At 42.8% G+C, this 16,131-nt stretch overlaps 1 protein-coding gene across 1 annotated transcript in view; it reads right to left on the minus strand.

Moving 5' to 3' along the window:
- Window positions 1-480: 480 nt before the first annotated feature.
- Window positions 481-16,131, minus strand: part of LOC112239048 (titin) — a 176,769-nt gene continuing 161,118 nt past the window's right edge. Inside the window, 17 exon segments of the mRNA XM_042320092.1 lie at window positions 481-1,832; window positions 1,988-2,395; window positions 2,511-8,429; window positions 8,639-9,235; window positions 9,345-9,650; window positions 9,778-10,353; window positions 10,473-10,772; window positions 11,242-11,547; window positions 11,665-12,249; window positions 12,372-12,674; window positions 12,874-13,176; window positions 13,380-13,679; window positions 13,766-14,056; window positions 14,172-14,765; window positions 14,901-15,182; window positions 15,374-15,676; window positions 15,814-16,119. Of these exon segments, the coding sequence (XP_042176026.1) occupies window positions 1,531-1,832; window positions 1,988-2,395; window positions 2,511-8,429; window positions 8,639-9,235; window positions 9,345-9,650; window positions 9,778-10,353; window positions 10,473-10,772; window positions 11,242-11,547; window positions 11,665-12,249; window positions 12,372-12,674; window positions 12,874-13,176; window positions 13,380-13,679; window positions 13,766-14,056; window positions 14,172-14,765; window positions 14,901-15,182; window positions 15,374-15,676; window positions 15,814-16,119 (11,981 nt within the window). The 3' untranslated portion in view covers window positions 481-1,530.

Genomic DNA, 16,131 nt, shown 5'->3' on the forward strand with positions numbered 1-16,131 from the left:
ACAGCTAATGGGGATCCTAAGAAAATACCAAATACCAAAATACCTTGTCACAACACAACTGATTGGCTCAAATAAATTAAGAAATTCCACAAATGAACTTTTAACAAGGCACACCTAGTAATTGAAATGCATTCCAGGTGACTACCTCATGATGCTGGTTGAGAGAATTCCAAGCGTGTGCAAAGCTGTCATCAACACAAAGGGGGGCTACTTTGAAGAATCTAAAATATTTTGGGATTTGTTTAACACTTTTTGGCTACTTCGTGATTCCATATGTGTTATATCATAGTTTTGATGTCTTCACTATTATTCTACAATGTAGAAAATAGTACAAACAAATATGAACCCTTGAATTCAGTAGGTGTGTCCAAACTTTTGACTGGTACTGTATATATATATATATATATATATATATATATATATATATATATTACATACATACAGTACATGCACATGAAGAACACAATCAGAAACACCTGAGACATTTTAGTGCTGATATCATGCTTTATTAAATCAATACTAAACTCAGGGAGGTTGCATATAATTATATAATTCTAATTTAAATCAAACAAAAGTGCAGGGCAGAACAGCTAATACATTTTGTTTTCTTTTAACACAGCAGGTGGTGTCACTGTGGTACACTTGCTTGATGTTTGCCTGACAACTGAACTGGTGAAATTCTAAAGCTAACACACAAAAATAAGGCACACAAGCAAACCTCCAAGAGATGGCTCTGCTTCTGCAAAAAAAGTGCAGGGTGGACTTTCAATTTTTTTATGGCCAGGTTGATGTTGTTCGGAAAATCAATTAAGCAGTCATTTGCCAGAAACAGAGCACAAAAAAAATATTTCAGCTCAAGTGCAGGCCGCTTGCACGTTGAACATGTCATTTAAATGGTGGTTATGACATAGTCAGTCCAGAACACAAGGCCTAGTTGTCCTGCTTACATGAGGGTTTATGCAAACAGCACTCAGGGTCTTATGATCATGTTACAATTCATAGGAGTTTGATAATAACACTGCAGGTAATAACATACAGTGTCTAACAGCTCATCTCTCTGATTTAGTCAACTTCAACAGGGAGCCTCTCTACCTGTTGAGGCAATCTTAAGACATCAACTTTTTGTTGAGGCACAGAGTTTAGTTTCAGGTTTAACAGGGTATTCGTTTCATGTGAAACTTTCTCCTTTTAAACATTTCAGTTTCATTTGTTTCAGTTAATATTGTCATAAATAACAATTCATACATTTTCCATAACCGTTAAATTCGGCTATATACATTATGTACATGTCACAGAAAAAATGGATGAAAAATCCTAAGTCATAATTATCCAATATGGCACATTTTATAACAACTTTAGACTTTAGTCTAGTTTGGCATAAATTAATGTCAAGTTTGGTATAAAAATAGTTCATATTTACAATAACAGAAATCAAGGTCTTTATCAAGTAAGATTATTTTTTGTTCAATTAATACATAAAAAGGCATTAAAGTAGGGAAGGGGGAGGATATAAATTATATTAACTGTTTTTTATGATCGAATGCTTATAGTTACTGTTGCAGTGTCAGATCCAAAGTCGTTGTACAGTTTGAGTGTGTATGCTCCAGCATCCTCTTTTTTCACACTGGTGATGATGAGTGTAGTGAGGTCCTCTGAGGTCTCGATGTGGAACCTACCACCATGCTCCTCACCGGGCAGGGTTCTTCCACCGCGGGACCATTCGATGTTAGGGGTGGGCTCTCCGGAGAAAGCACAGGCCACGGTGAGAACCTTTCCAAGTTCAATGGTGATGTCCTCTGGGAGAGCTTCGATTCTTGGTGCCCCTGTCGCACCTGTTAGAACACAAATAAAAAAATGCTTAGCAACTGCACTACTACAAATATGGGTAACATTTTACTTAAAGCCTGAAGGTTTAATGCATTATGATGTAGCTATAATGCATTGTAAGACTTGTATGTCATAAGCATATACAGTATGAGATACTTACCTAGCATACCCTGTGCAATAGATCTCATGGAGGACCCCTCTAGGTGGGAGTGACTCATCATTTCAGTCATACTGCTGGAGCTCATGGCATGGGAAGATGTCATGGAAGACATGCTAGATAGAGACATGGTTTCCATCTGCATTTCAGCAGCCATGGCAGCCATGCTAGACATACTGGCCATACTGGAACTGCTGAAAGATGTCTCCTGATGCATAGAAGATGAAGAAGCCATGTGGACTGATTGGGAAGAGAAGCTTTCCTTCATGCTGCTAAGAGCAGCACTCTCCCCCATCATCATCATCTGAGCTCCTCCATGGATTTCTTTCTTAACAACCTGTTCTGAACTTGTATGGGAGGCTAAAGCCATAGATGCCTCTTTTTGACTCATTGATACCTGTTCAGTTTTCACTTAAATAGAAGAAAAAAGACAAAGAACCATTAGAAATGTGAATATACAGACTTGTATAGAATTCGTACAGAATTTTGTTTTATCAAGAGGTTTGCTTTTTACAGCAAAACGTACCTTTCATGGCCATGTGCTGCTGCACATAAGCTGTGACTTTAGTGTAGATGGATTGGAACACTTGGCCAACAAATGAGAATGAAGATTTAGTAGAGACTCCTCCTTCTGCAATGAGCTCACAAGAGTATTCTCCCTGGTCGTTCTCAGAGAGGTCATGGATAATGAGAGAACAATGTCCATCCACAGACATATGGAACTCATAGTGGCTGCTCTGTGTCAGTTTCATTCCATTCCTGTACCACACAACTTCTCTCACGCTGCTTTCAGATACACAGGACATTCTCACTGTGTCTTCTGAGGCTTTGGCTGTGAGTTGGTGGATAATCTTTGGAGCTTTAGGAGTTGGGGATTTCACTGTTAGTGGAGATTTTACTCTCTTAGGTGAGGTGACTTGGGGAGGTGACTTCACTCCTTTTGGTTCAGGAGACTTGACTTGGGGAGGTGACTTCACTCCTTTTGGTTCAGGAGATTTGACTTGAGGAGGTGACTTCACTCCTTTTGGTTCAGGAGATCTTACTTGAGGAGGTGACTTCACACCCTTTGGTTCGGGAGACTTGACTTGGGGAGGTGGTTTCACTACCTTTGGTGAAGCGATTGGTTCAGGAGACTTGGCTGGGGGAGGGGATTTCACCCTTGGAGGCGAGACAACTGGTTCAGGAGACTTGACTCTGGGAGGTGATTTCACTCCCTTAGGCAACATGATTGGCTCAGGAGACTTGACTGGAGGAGGCGACTTCACCCTTAGAGGGGAGGAGATTGGTTCAGGAGACTTGACAGGAGGAGGGGACTTCACTCTTGGAGGCGAGGTGATTGGTTCAGGAGACTTGACTGGGTGAGGGGACTTCACCCTTGGAGGCGAGGTGATTGGTTCATGAGACTTGACAGGAGGAGGGGACTTCACCTTTGGAGGCGAGGTGATTGGTTCAGGAGACTTGACTGGTGGAGGGGATTTCACCCTTGGAGGCGAGGTGATTGGTTCATGAGGCTTGACAGGAGGAGGGGACTTCACCCTAGGAGGTGAGGTGATTGGTTCTGGAGACTTGATTAATGGGGTTGGGGTTTGGGGAACACTGGTAGGTGAAGCTACTCGTTCAGGAGACTTGAATCCAGGCTCTGGTGACTTTATTGAGACAAAAACCTCCTCTTCGACAATTGCTCGGAAAATGGTCAGACTAAACTGAGTCTCTTGTCTGCCCTCAGCATTCTCAACCAGCAGTGTGTAGCTGCCTTCATCAGACGATTGTACAGAGGAAATTTCAAACGTAGACTTGTACTGCGTGGTAGATACCATAAGACGATGAGAGGATACAATTACTCGTCCCTCATGCAACCATGTAACACTTGGTGCTGGTTCGCCATCAATGTCGCAAGTGAATCGAGCAGTCTCTCCTTCATTGACTGTTGCAGACTGTGGTTTAGTCAGTATTCTGGCAGCCAGAGTTGACTTAACTTTATGAACAGTCACTTGCTCAATTTCTGACGCCTCCATAGCCCTCATTTTTGTTTCAGTTGAAGAATATGTTTCAGATCTTTCAGACGATGCATGTCTTTCACCCGACACGTATCTTTCAGTCAATCGAAACTTATCAGATGATGCTGATGATAAGGATGCTGCAGATGATAAGTATTCAGTTGATGCATACTTCGCGGATGCGGCATATTTTTCAGATGCAGAAATAAATCGTTCAGATGAATCATATCGGTCATATGTTTCACGTGATTCAGTTAACTTTGATTTACTTTCTTTCACTTCCATATGTGTTGCTGAGGAGGAAGCTGCCTTGAAGGATGATATGTGGTAATGGTCTGTCTTTGTGATATCAGGAACAAATGGTTGTGGAGCATCCTCATCTTTACGACGTGATGTATATGTGGAGAATTCACCTCCAGAAACATCAAGGATACCATAGTCGGACGCTTCTCCCTTTGAGTTTGAACAAACAGCACGATATGTGCCACTGTCCTCTGCCTGACAATCACGGATCTGTATAGACAGCACTCCACTCATGTTTGTGAAGCGTAACTTCTCACTTTCTTGAATCAGTTGTCCGTTATGAAACCACTGGATCTCAGCAACAGGCTTCGCTTGGACATTCAGAGTGAACTTCGTATTCTGACCACATGGGACACGATGGGAACGCATTCTCACAGTCACACGTGGGGCGTGGTCGAGGCTAAAGGGTGTTTGGGTCACCGTCTGGTACTTGCGCTCAGATTTCAGTGCAGCCTTTCTTGACTCATATCTGGACATGATGTCAAATCTGGCTGACCTCTCAAATCTTGAGGATGAGCGGGAGGATCTCTCAGCTGAAGCTGGGGGGCTGGGGGAGCGTGGACGCGTCCTCTCAGGGGTGGGGGATCTCCTTTCGATGATCTCCTCTGGCTCCAGAGGCCGTGGGCGAGGAGTTCTTATAAGCTCAGAAACAGGGCGCATCAGCTCAATGTATGTAGGAGACAGTGATCTTCTCCTCCTCAAGAACTGTGCAACTTTTGTTCTCTTGATCTTGTGCTCGGTTACTTGTGATACTTCTCTTCTTGCTAAATGTTTACTTTCTTTATGACGCAGAGCAGACAACTCAAACCGGACAGGGCTGCCTTGTGGGGAGGCAGAGAAGCCAAGTTCAAGCTCCTCCTCAAGTTGGAGCCTTTCTTGTTCAGTTTTCTTCATTGACAGGTAATCATCAATGGGCTGCAGAAGCTCTTCATCACTCATATCACAAAGGGAGCATCTTCTTGACCTGAAGGATGCCTCGGATCCAAGAGAAGGTGACCGTCTTGCTGGTCTTACTGTTTCCAAGTCATCTTGCGTGAGCTTCGGGATACGCCATCTTGGCCTGTACTGGTCAGTAATTCTAGGAAGGGGCATGACATAGAATTGCTCCCACCTGGAGAGACGAATTCGTTTCTGTCTCTTCTGTACAATCTTCTCCATCCGCTCAGGCATTTCATACTGATCTCTAAGTTTCTTGTACCACTTCATGTCAGACAAAGGTACAAAGTGTTTAATCAACAGGTCTTCATCCAGAGCACTTGCATCATGGACACGTGACTCAGGAATTTCATATGGCATGCGAAGTTTCCTTTCCTCGATATGTACAAATGGTTTTTCTTCTGCGATATCAAATTCGCCCTCACAGTGTTTGGTGCTCACTGCCGGCTTGTATATGTCTGCAGCGTGTTTCAACGCCTCTTGAGCCGCTGGGTTGAGTCCAGTAACTTCAGTGGTGGAAAGGCGTTGCGCCATTTTCAGTGTCTTGTCAATTTGTTGTTGAACATATTTCTGTTGTTCCACCTCACTCTTATATTCTCTCCTCTTGTATGTAATGCGGTCCACCTTCAGTGTAGCCTGGCAACTCACTGATCCAACACAGTTTGTTGCGGTAACTTTGTAAAGACCTGAATCCTCAACAAGAGTTTCTCTGACATGCAGAACGTGATAGTCTACATCCTCTTGAACAACTGTGATTTGTTGGTTGAATTCCAGTGGCCTGCCATCCTTCTCCCACTTCAAGATTGGTGCAGGTGTTCCCGAGACTCTCAAGTCAAAGCGGACACTATGGCCCTCTACACACTCCACGTTAGCCAACAGCCGTTTGAACATTGGCCTCATGGTGTCTTCACTAACAGGGTGAGGTGTCACTGTAAGACGTGCTGTGCAACTGTCTTCACCAAACTTGTTGTGGGCCATAACAGTATATTCAGCATCGTCATCAAGGTCAAGATTGTGGATCATCAATTGATAAAGACCCTTGTCACTAATGAAAGTGTACTTCTTATCATCTCGTTTGATTTTCTGACCAGCCTTTAGCCAAGTTACTGTTGGCTCTGGGTGCACTGTTATGGTTACACCGAAACGAACATCTTCACCGATGTAAGCAGCGCGGTTGTATAGAGGCAGAGTGAAGTCTGGTGGTCTCTGCATAAGTCTTTGCTTATCAAGCTTTCTCTTCTTTGTGAGTGAGCGTCCAATGAAGTGTTCACGGTAGCATCTCACAGTTTCAACAAAGAGTTCTCCATAGGCATTATCTTCACCGTCCTGACTGATGACTTTGCATCTGTAGACACCATCGTCAGATGTTTCAATTTCCTTGACGTAGATGCTAGCAACTCCATTGATGTAGCTGATTTCATATTTGTGACTTGCTGTTAACTGGCGGGTGCCAAAGTACCAAGTTGCTTTTGTGGTTTCATCATAATGTTCAATGTTGCAAACAAATCTGACATGTCCACCCTCCTCTGAAGATCCATGCATGACTGGACCGGCTCTCAGACCTTCTGTACGGTGCGCAATCTTGACTTTGCCAACTGCATAACCTCTGTAACTTCTGAAGCCACCACCGAAAGCAACGCGAGCTGATGAGACAATTGTCTCTCTCTCTTTCTTCACCAACGTCTGGTAGTATCTTCTGTGTCTCAATGTCTTGATAGTTTTTTTGCTGAGGTGCTCGAGCTTCAATCTAAGCCAAGGATGTTCCAGAGCTTCATGAGCAGTCATACGTTTCTTCAGATCTTTACAAAGAAGTCTGTCACAGAAGTCCATACCTTCGAGGCTGGTCTCTTTGAAAGCCTCACTGTCGAAGATGTACTCTGCATTTGAGATATTCTCAATCATTTTTGTGGTTGATTCTGCTGCAAAGGGGTTAAGTCCACTAAGGAGCACATATGTTAGTACACCAACTGACCACATGTCAGTTGCAGTGCTGACAAGTCCATGACGGTGGACTTCAGGTGCACAATACTCTGGTGCAGTGAAATTGATTCTGATATTTTCTCCAGGAGTCAGTAATCTAGCCTGGCCCATTTCAATAATTTTGATATTTGTGCTCTTTCTTGTGGTGTAGACAATGTTGTCAGGTTTGATTTCAAAATGAGCATAGTTGAGTTTGTGCAAGAACTTCAGAGCTGAACACACCTGTCTCAGGTATCTAACAATCTCCAGTTCTGAGAGCTCAAAGTTGCCTGTGCCAAGTCGTTCAAAGATGTCTACACCTGAGATGAACTCATAGATCAAGACCATTTCTTCCAAACTGTCAAAAGACTCATGTAAGTATATGAAGTTCTTGTGTTTAGAGAGATTGAGTGTCTCAATTTCCCTAGTAACTAGCTCCTGATCAGTACCTTTGATCTTGATAAACTTGGCCATGAATGTCTTCTTGGACTTGTTTTCAACACAGCGATGAACAACGCCAAATGTTCCGGCACGTGCCAGCTCTTCAGAAATTGTGTACTGTGCAGCCACCATCTTGATCTTTGATGAATGTGGTGCCTCTTCTTTGGTGATTTCTCTAGCTTCATCAACTTCTTCATCGTAGTTTCTGATAACGGATTTATCTTCTATTGTTGTAACAGGCTCAGTTGGTTCAGAATGATCGCTCAGACCAAACTGGTTCTCCGCAATGACACGGAACTGGTATTTCGTCTTGCCAAACAGAGCGATCATGGTGTATTTAGGCTCGTTGGTTTGGCCTGCGCGGATCCACCTGTCACCTGATGTGGGGCACTTCTGAATAATGTAGTTAATGATAGGGCTTCCGCCATCTTTTTCTGGAGGACTCCAGGTTAGAGTGATGGAATCTCTAGTGATTTCACTGACTTTAATGCCCTTAGGAGGATCTGGTACATCTGCCACGGCAACTTCAATGGTCTGTTTGTCAACTCCGAATCTGTTCTTGGCAGTGATTACATAGTAACCTGTATCCTTCTTCTGAACTCCTTTGGGGAAGACGAGTGAAGTAAATGATCTTGTGACAATCACTTGAGTGTGAGCAGATGATCCCATGATCTCTGGTCCCTTCTGCCATTGTATTTGAGGGTCGGGCTTGCCACTGATTGGAATCTTAATGGTAACCACTTCACCCTTTACAGCATGAACTGCTCCCATGCCTTGCAGTTCTTGAGGTAGGTGGATCTTGGCAGGAACTGGAGGAGAAAATAAATAATATAAATGAATTGCGTATATCAATACTTATATATATAATATATATATATATATATATATACAATTCTAAATGACCTACATTTTTTATAAAATGTAAGGGAATTCAAACTTGTTTTATTATCAAAAGACGTATGTTTAACACAAAATGTCCTCTTAAAATACTTTTCATCAGCCTATCAAAAATGTTTACCTTCAACAGTCAGATTCACTGTTGTAGAGATGGATCCTCCTTGGTTTGTTGCCCTGACTTGATAGACACCTGCGTCGCTGTCCTCGGCATTAGCAATAACAAGTTGGTAATAACCTCCCTTGAATTCTTGCAATTTGAGTTTGGTACCATCTGCAACAATTTCTTTGCCATTCCTATACCATTTCACAGCAGGGATGGGATGTCCAACAATTTTGGTGACAAATGTAGCATTGGATCTAAACTTCACAATCATTTCTGGTCTCATTTCTTCTCTGAAGACAGGAGGTTTCATTGTGAGACCTGATTTGGGAATGATGGCCTCTGACACCTCACTCCAATCACTTTCACCACCCATGTTTTCACATTTCACACGGAACTCATACTCAAAGCCCTCAAGAAGGCCTTTTACAGCGAAATGTGTCTCATGGATATTATTGGATGTACAAGTGATCCATTTGTTCTGTTTCTTCTCTCGTTTTTCAAGGAAATAGTTCTTTATCTTTGCACCTCCATCGTCTTTTGGTGGTTTCCAGAATACAAGACAAGAATCGTTGGTCACTTCTGTGACAACAGGCTGCACGGGAATTCCAGGTTTTTCTGAGGAACAGACAATGAGAGCGATGTCATAGAAGTGCATTATTCTCCTAACCGTTACAGTAAACATGATCTATGTGATATATTTATCATTGTCAACAAGCATACTTACCGAATGGACTTTTGATAATGAGAACACCAGGAACTTCAAGTGCCTCACTGACTCCATATTGGTTCTGAGCAGAAACACGGAAGTAGTATCCAGCACTTTCAATCAGATTTTGAATCCTGCAAGTGTTTCCTGAGACTGACGATGACACCAGATGCCACTCCTCGCCTTCCTTTGCTTCTCGTTTTTCCACAATGTAGTTGGTGATCATTGATCCACCATCATCCTTTGGTGGTTTCCAGCTGATGATCACTGCGCTCTTCAACACAGCATCAACAACAATAGGTCCCTCAGGTCTTGTAGGTTTATCTGGAGAAAAAAATAGTTAAAATCAACATTTAGATAACAAATTCTCTGTTGGTCATGCACAACATTGGTTATGTTTATAAAATAAGCAATTATATTATTACAATAATAGTAAAAAAATCATTGTTACCTTGAATTTCAACCTTGAGTGTGGTTTCAACAGTTCCAAATTTGTTGGTCAATTGCACCTTGTATCTTCCAGCATTTGTTTTGCGCTGTACATTCCTTATAACCAGATGAGTGTAACTCTCAGTGTTTTCAATTATCACGTTTTCAGACGCGTTGAGCGGCTTCTTTGCATAGAACCACATGATTTGTGGAATTGGACGGCCAATGTAGACAACATGGAGACGAAGACTTGTTCCACACCCTGCAGTGTATTTCTCCTTCAATGGGAATCCAGGGTGGAAAGCAGGTGCGGCCTGCAAGCGCAGCTTGCCGCTGGACTCTGTTTCACCGGCTTCATTGGCGGCTCTGCAAGTGTATATGCCCTCATCTTCCTGTTCATCTGTGGCCACTGTCAGTGAATGGTTGCGACCATCAGAACTCATCTTGTACTTGCGGCTCTGGATCAGCTCCTTGCCATATCTGTACCATCTGATGTCAGGAAGGGGACGTCCAATAATCTGGCATGTCAGAGTTCCTGATTCACCAAGTTTTGTGATGACATCTGCCATGTCTTCCTTGAGACTAGGAGCCTCTCCCACTGTTGAAACATAAACAGAGCATGAGCATTATTTCTAATGAATAGCAATACTTTTTAATCAATGATTTTTGTAATCTAAGGCGCTTAGAGTATTTTATGAAAATATTATGCCAACGTACAGCTCAGTTTAGTCTTGATGCCCATGGCGGTCCTGCGAGGTCTACTCATTCCTGTTTCATTTTCTGCAAGGATTCTGAACTCGTACTCTGTAGCCTCCATCAGACCACCCATGGTGAACTGTCTGTCCTTGGAACGCTCCTTGTTGCATTTCTTCCAGGCACTTTCACCTGCCTGTCTGAACTCAATCCAGTAACCCAGGATCTCTTTGCCACCATCGCATTCTGGGCGCAGCCAGTGAATAGTGATGCAGTCTTTGGCAACGGAGATTATATCAATCTCACCTGGTTGACTGGGTTTGTCTATTCAAAGAGAGAGAGAAGTAACCATGCAATTACAAAAAAAATCTTATTGAAGTATTGTATTATTTATAATATTTATATGTATTATTAAAGGTGCAATATGCAGAAATCGCCATTTCCTGTTTGCTAAAATTCTAATAGTTCGCCTAATTTCAGTTTTTGACAAAACAAGACGTCATTGTGTAGAAAATCATTGTACCATCTAAACCGCTGTGAAATATCTGTTCCATAACCAAAAATATTGTAATTTCAGCTGTTTGAAACTGAATGTAAAAGACGCAAAAACAAAACTTAAGAACAGGAAGCATATAATTAGCACACATAGAACAGATCTACCACTTCTTATACTTCCTTTCAATGAGATTGACAGATCTATAACTATAATTTCTATGTTCATTTTGTCAGGTCACCCAAAAAGTTACATATTGCAGCTTTAAATATATAATCGAAAGGCCTATTAAATACATACCGAATGGATCTTTGCATATAACATTTTCAGATACTGGTCCAGGTTCACTCTGACCGATGTCGTTTTGTGCCACGACACGGAACAGATATTCAGCGTCAGGGATGAGTCCAGTGAGAGTGTACATTGTAGTGGTGATGTGTGTCTTGTTGTGACGCACCCACTTCTCTGTGGACACCTCTCTCCTCTCAACGTAGTATCCTGTAATGCGGGCGCCACCATCATCTTTTGGTCTGCCCCAAGATAGAGCAACAGTGCTCTTTGTGACATCCATAACTTCTGGTGGGTTGATTGGAGGTTCTGGTGGAGCTGTTGTATAGAAATGAGAATTGCATAATTGTAAATAGAAGAACTGAGGAGTGATACCACAAGAAAACACATTTTATATTTGCAGAACAATAATTATGAACATTCAAAAATACTTACACAGCGGTGTCTTTGGAGTGACACATTCATCTGATTTGAGAGATCTGCTCACACCAAACTGGTTTTCAGCAGTGATCTTGAAATGGTATTCAACATTCTCCTTCAGCCCCTTGACCACCAGAGCTGTGTCCACAACTCTTGAGTCCACAGTGTACCATGCTACCTTTGATACCTCTCGCCTTTCAACGATGTAACCCAAGATATCAGAGCCACCGTCTTCAGAGGGAGGTCTCCAGCTGACTCTTACAGAGCGAGCCTGGATATCATCAAACTCAAGGGGACCTTCCGGTGCGTCTGGACGTCCAATCACTTTAACATTGATGTAGACAGCCTTCCTGCCACATTTGTTCTCCAGGACCAGGTCATATGTGCCAGTGTCATCTCTGTGGGCTTCTTTGATCACAAGTTCAGTGATATCATCATTGGTGGCAATCATAGCTCTGTGAGAGATATCTCGGCCTTCCTTTGTCCACTTGCAAATAGGGACTGGTTTACCCTTGATGGGCACAGACAGCCTGATGACTCCTCCCTGTCTGACCACATAGCCTTCCTCATATTTGAGGTCCAGTTCATAATCGGGATAGTCTGAAATGAAGCATACAGACATTGTTAAGTTAGTTCACATTTGACACAAGCTTCAAAAGCAAAATACAAAATACAAAATACAGCTCTTCCTGGTACGCTATACACATATTTGTATCCCTTACCAAGCATTTCTGTAACCTTGACGATTCCTGGGATCTCAACTGGCTCTCCGGGTCCACCAGCGTTGCAGGCCATCACACGGAACTTGTACTCAGCTCCCTGAGGCATGTGCGTCAGAGTGTATTCACAGATCTTTATGGGTGTTGTGTTGCACATGGTCCATTCCACCTGATCCACCTTCTGCATCTCAATCAGGTAACCAGTGATGACAGAACCACCCTCTTCCTCTGGAGGACTCCAGGCCAGAGACACAGATGTCCTGGTTGTGTCTGTGACCATGGGGAACTGTGGTAAACTAGGAGGCTCTGTTTAGATAAAGACAAATATAATAGTTTTGGTCATATACACAAGTTTGAAAATGGCAAGGACATTTTGACCCATAAATCATTGAGTTGAATAACACATTACAAAAAAAGTTAAACATAGTAATTACATAATTTACTGCTTATTTCAATGTTTCTAATATGGGACACAACAACTAAGGACAGGATTACAGAGGCATACCGATGGGATCCATGGCAATAGCTGGTTTAGATGCCATACTGGGTTTGCTCGAGCCTCTGGAGTTGAGGGCGATCACGCGGAACTCATACTCATTGCCTTCGCACAGACCTGATGATCTGTATCTGGTCATGGTGACTGGGTTCTTAACGATGCTCATCCACCTTTCAGATCTGACCTCCTTGCGCTCAATTATATATCCAGACACTTGGGAGCCTCCATCTTCTTCTGGTGGCTGCCATGTGATGGTCATTCCCTCATGAGTCACATCCAGTACATCAGGTCGGTTTGGTGCACTGGGTACGGCTGTGGAGAGATTAGAGATTTCAAATGAGATCAGTTATAGCCACCATCATCCCTTTTCTTTAACTTCCTCCAAATGAAGTACACTGTTTTTGTAGTGTATAATAGTGTATAATACATTATAATACATGTATAATACATGTATAATACAATACATTTTGTCAAAAGGTGAAATGTACTGTGTTTTAGGATTTATGATGTCTTACTCTTGAGACTCTTGCATTCAACAACTTCAGACTGCAAGAATCCCCCAATGCCAAAGCGGTTTGTTGCAGCCACACGGAACACGTATTCAGTTCCCTCAGACAATCTGGTGAACTTGAATGTGGGTCTTGTGACAGATTCGGACACTGGCAGCCATCCGGGGCGGTGAGCGTCACGCTGCTCAACAACATAGCCACTAATGTTGGAGCCGCCATCCTTCTCTGGTGGCTCCCAGCTGACTGTTACAGATGTGGCATCAACGGCATCAACTGTGATCGGTCCAATAGGTATTCCAGGTTTATCTAGACAGAAATAAGCAGAAGGTTGTATTTAGAATATTCCAATACAAAAACATAAGAACACACAAACCAAAAACACACACACTTACCAAGAATGATAATTTTAAGTATCTCTGTCGCAGTTCCTACAGAATTCTTTACTTGAAGAGTGTAGCTACCAGTGTCATCAATGGTTGTCTCACGGACAGTCAGTTTGGTGTATTTTCCATTAGACACAATCTTAACCCGGTCAAGACTATCCTTCATTTTAGCACCATTGAAGGACCAGGTGCAAACTGGAGCAGGTCTGGCCTTTATAGGAATATTGAGGTCGATTGGTTTGCCGGCTGGCACATGGACAACCTTCTGTGGAATGCCGGCCAGATCAATATAGGGTGCCACTGTAAAAGGAAATATTTTTGGGGAAAATTAGACCATCTGAAGATGTATCAAAACTTTAATTTTTAAATAGATTAACTGCCATGTGTGTAGCATAAGAATCAGAATATAACATACGTAGTTGTTCCTGAATGACCACAGGTCCTGTAATCTCCCTAGGCTCGCTAACTCCTCTGGTGTTGGTAGCTCTGATTCTGAAGAGATAAGTCTCCTTCTCTGTCAGACCAGTGACGGTGTGCTGGGACATGGACTGTTTAACGGTGGCCACTGCACTCCATCTGTCTGATCCAACGATGTTAGCTTCAATGACGTAGCCCGTCAGTCTGCTTCCACCATCATGAAGAGGTTTCTCCCAGTTAAGTATGGCAGAGGACTTTCCAATATCCACAATGTGCAGATCCTGAGGAAGGCTAGGTACTTCACAGATCAACACTGATTCAGGGGTTTCACATGGTTCTCCAACACCATATATGTTCTCTGGTAACACTCTGAAGAAGTAGTGTACTGATTCCTCCAGGCCAGTAATTCTGAACAAGGTCTTCCTGCATTCTGTTGTAACTGTTTTGTAGGATTTCATTGAAGCTTCACGTTTCTCAATGATGTAGTTGTTCACAGGGGCTCCACCGTCAATAGATGGTACGTCCCATGTAATGACGACAGACTCCTTTGTGTAGTCTTTGACTCTAACTGAACCAGGTGGTCCAGGAGTGTCTGGAAAATACAGAAAGGATTAACTGACTGTTCACAGCACATGACGATTCACTATTCTATATGTAATTATATGGTTCACAGATAGTTCCCAATCATTTAACCATCTTAAGTATGTCAACGTAACCGATAACATACCATAAACCTTGACGAGAATAGTTGCTGACTTCTTGCCAGATGGATTTTCAGCCTCAATGGTGTATTTGCCGGCATCGTAACGATGGACCTTCTCAACGATTAGTTGAGTATAACTATCAGTTGTATCAATGAACCCACGGCTCTGCAGGTCAATGCCAGGTTTCCTCCAGGTCAGTACAGGAGCCGGTCTTCCAGCCACATTGACGAACAGCCTAAGAGTGTTACCAGCTCTCAGACACACAATCTTCTTCAGATCATCAGGGAGCTCAAGATCAGGGATTGCTGTTGTGACAAAAAATTACAGCACGTTTACAACATAATAACAGCACATATACCAACTATAAGTCTAAAAAGAGGGTCTTTGATTCAATGTAAACATTGGTTTAAACTGCAGTTATACCAGGTTAACCCTTTACATACAAACATGCTGCCATTGTGAATTATTGACAGTAAAAGCTTAAGAACAAACGTACAGAGTTTCTCAACAGGCTCAATTTCCACACTAGGTTCGCTGAATTCCCCAGTGCCATTGCTATTGACTCCTGCGACACGGAAACTGTACTTCTTGTTGCTTTGAAGTCCAGTGGCAACAAACGAATTGGTCTTTAAAGTCTTCTGAGTGGCCCTGTACCACTGCTCGGTTCCTTCCTCAAGCACCTCCACCACGTAGCCAACAACATCAGCGCCACCATCATACATGGGTCTGGTCCATTGCAAGCTAATGCTATGCTTGGTGGAATCTACCACTCGTGGAATTGAAGGAGGGGCTGGAGTGTCTGGAAAACACAAAATACAGTATGAGTCATTCAGCAGCAGCAGTGTTTCAGAAGTCAACCATAAGTCAATGGTAAAATTATAAAGATGGACCTCTTATGGTTACTAAAATCTAGACTATGACTTTTTGATCACGTACATGTTGGCTCTCTACAGTAGGCATAGTGAGAGGCTTCACTGGGCTGGCTGTTTCCAGCTGTATTCACAGCTGTAACACGGAACTGGTAATCACTGCCTTCCAGCAAACCAGAGATCTTCAGGCGGATGTCGTAGATGGTAAATGTCTTATTGACCCTGGTCCATCTGGAACTGCTCTTCTCACGTTTGTCCACCAGGTAATTCTTGATCTCACTTCCGCCATCACTTTCAGGTTTCATCCATTCAATGATGACGTGCTCCTTTCCTACAGCCGTGACTTCTGGTGCTCCAGGTTGTGATGGGACAGCTGCAATGATAA

The sequence above is a fragment of the Oncorhynchus tshawytscha genome, linkage group LG03 (genome assembly GCF_018296145.1).
Source record: "Oncorhynchus tshawytscha isolate Ot180627B linkage group LG03, Otsh_v2.0, whole genome shotgun sequence".
Taxonomy (NCBI): domain Eukaryota; kingdom Metazoa; phylum Chordata; class Actinopteri; order Salmoniformes; family Salmonidae; genus Oncorhynchus; species Oncorhynchus tshawytscha.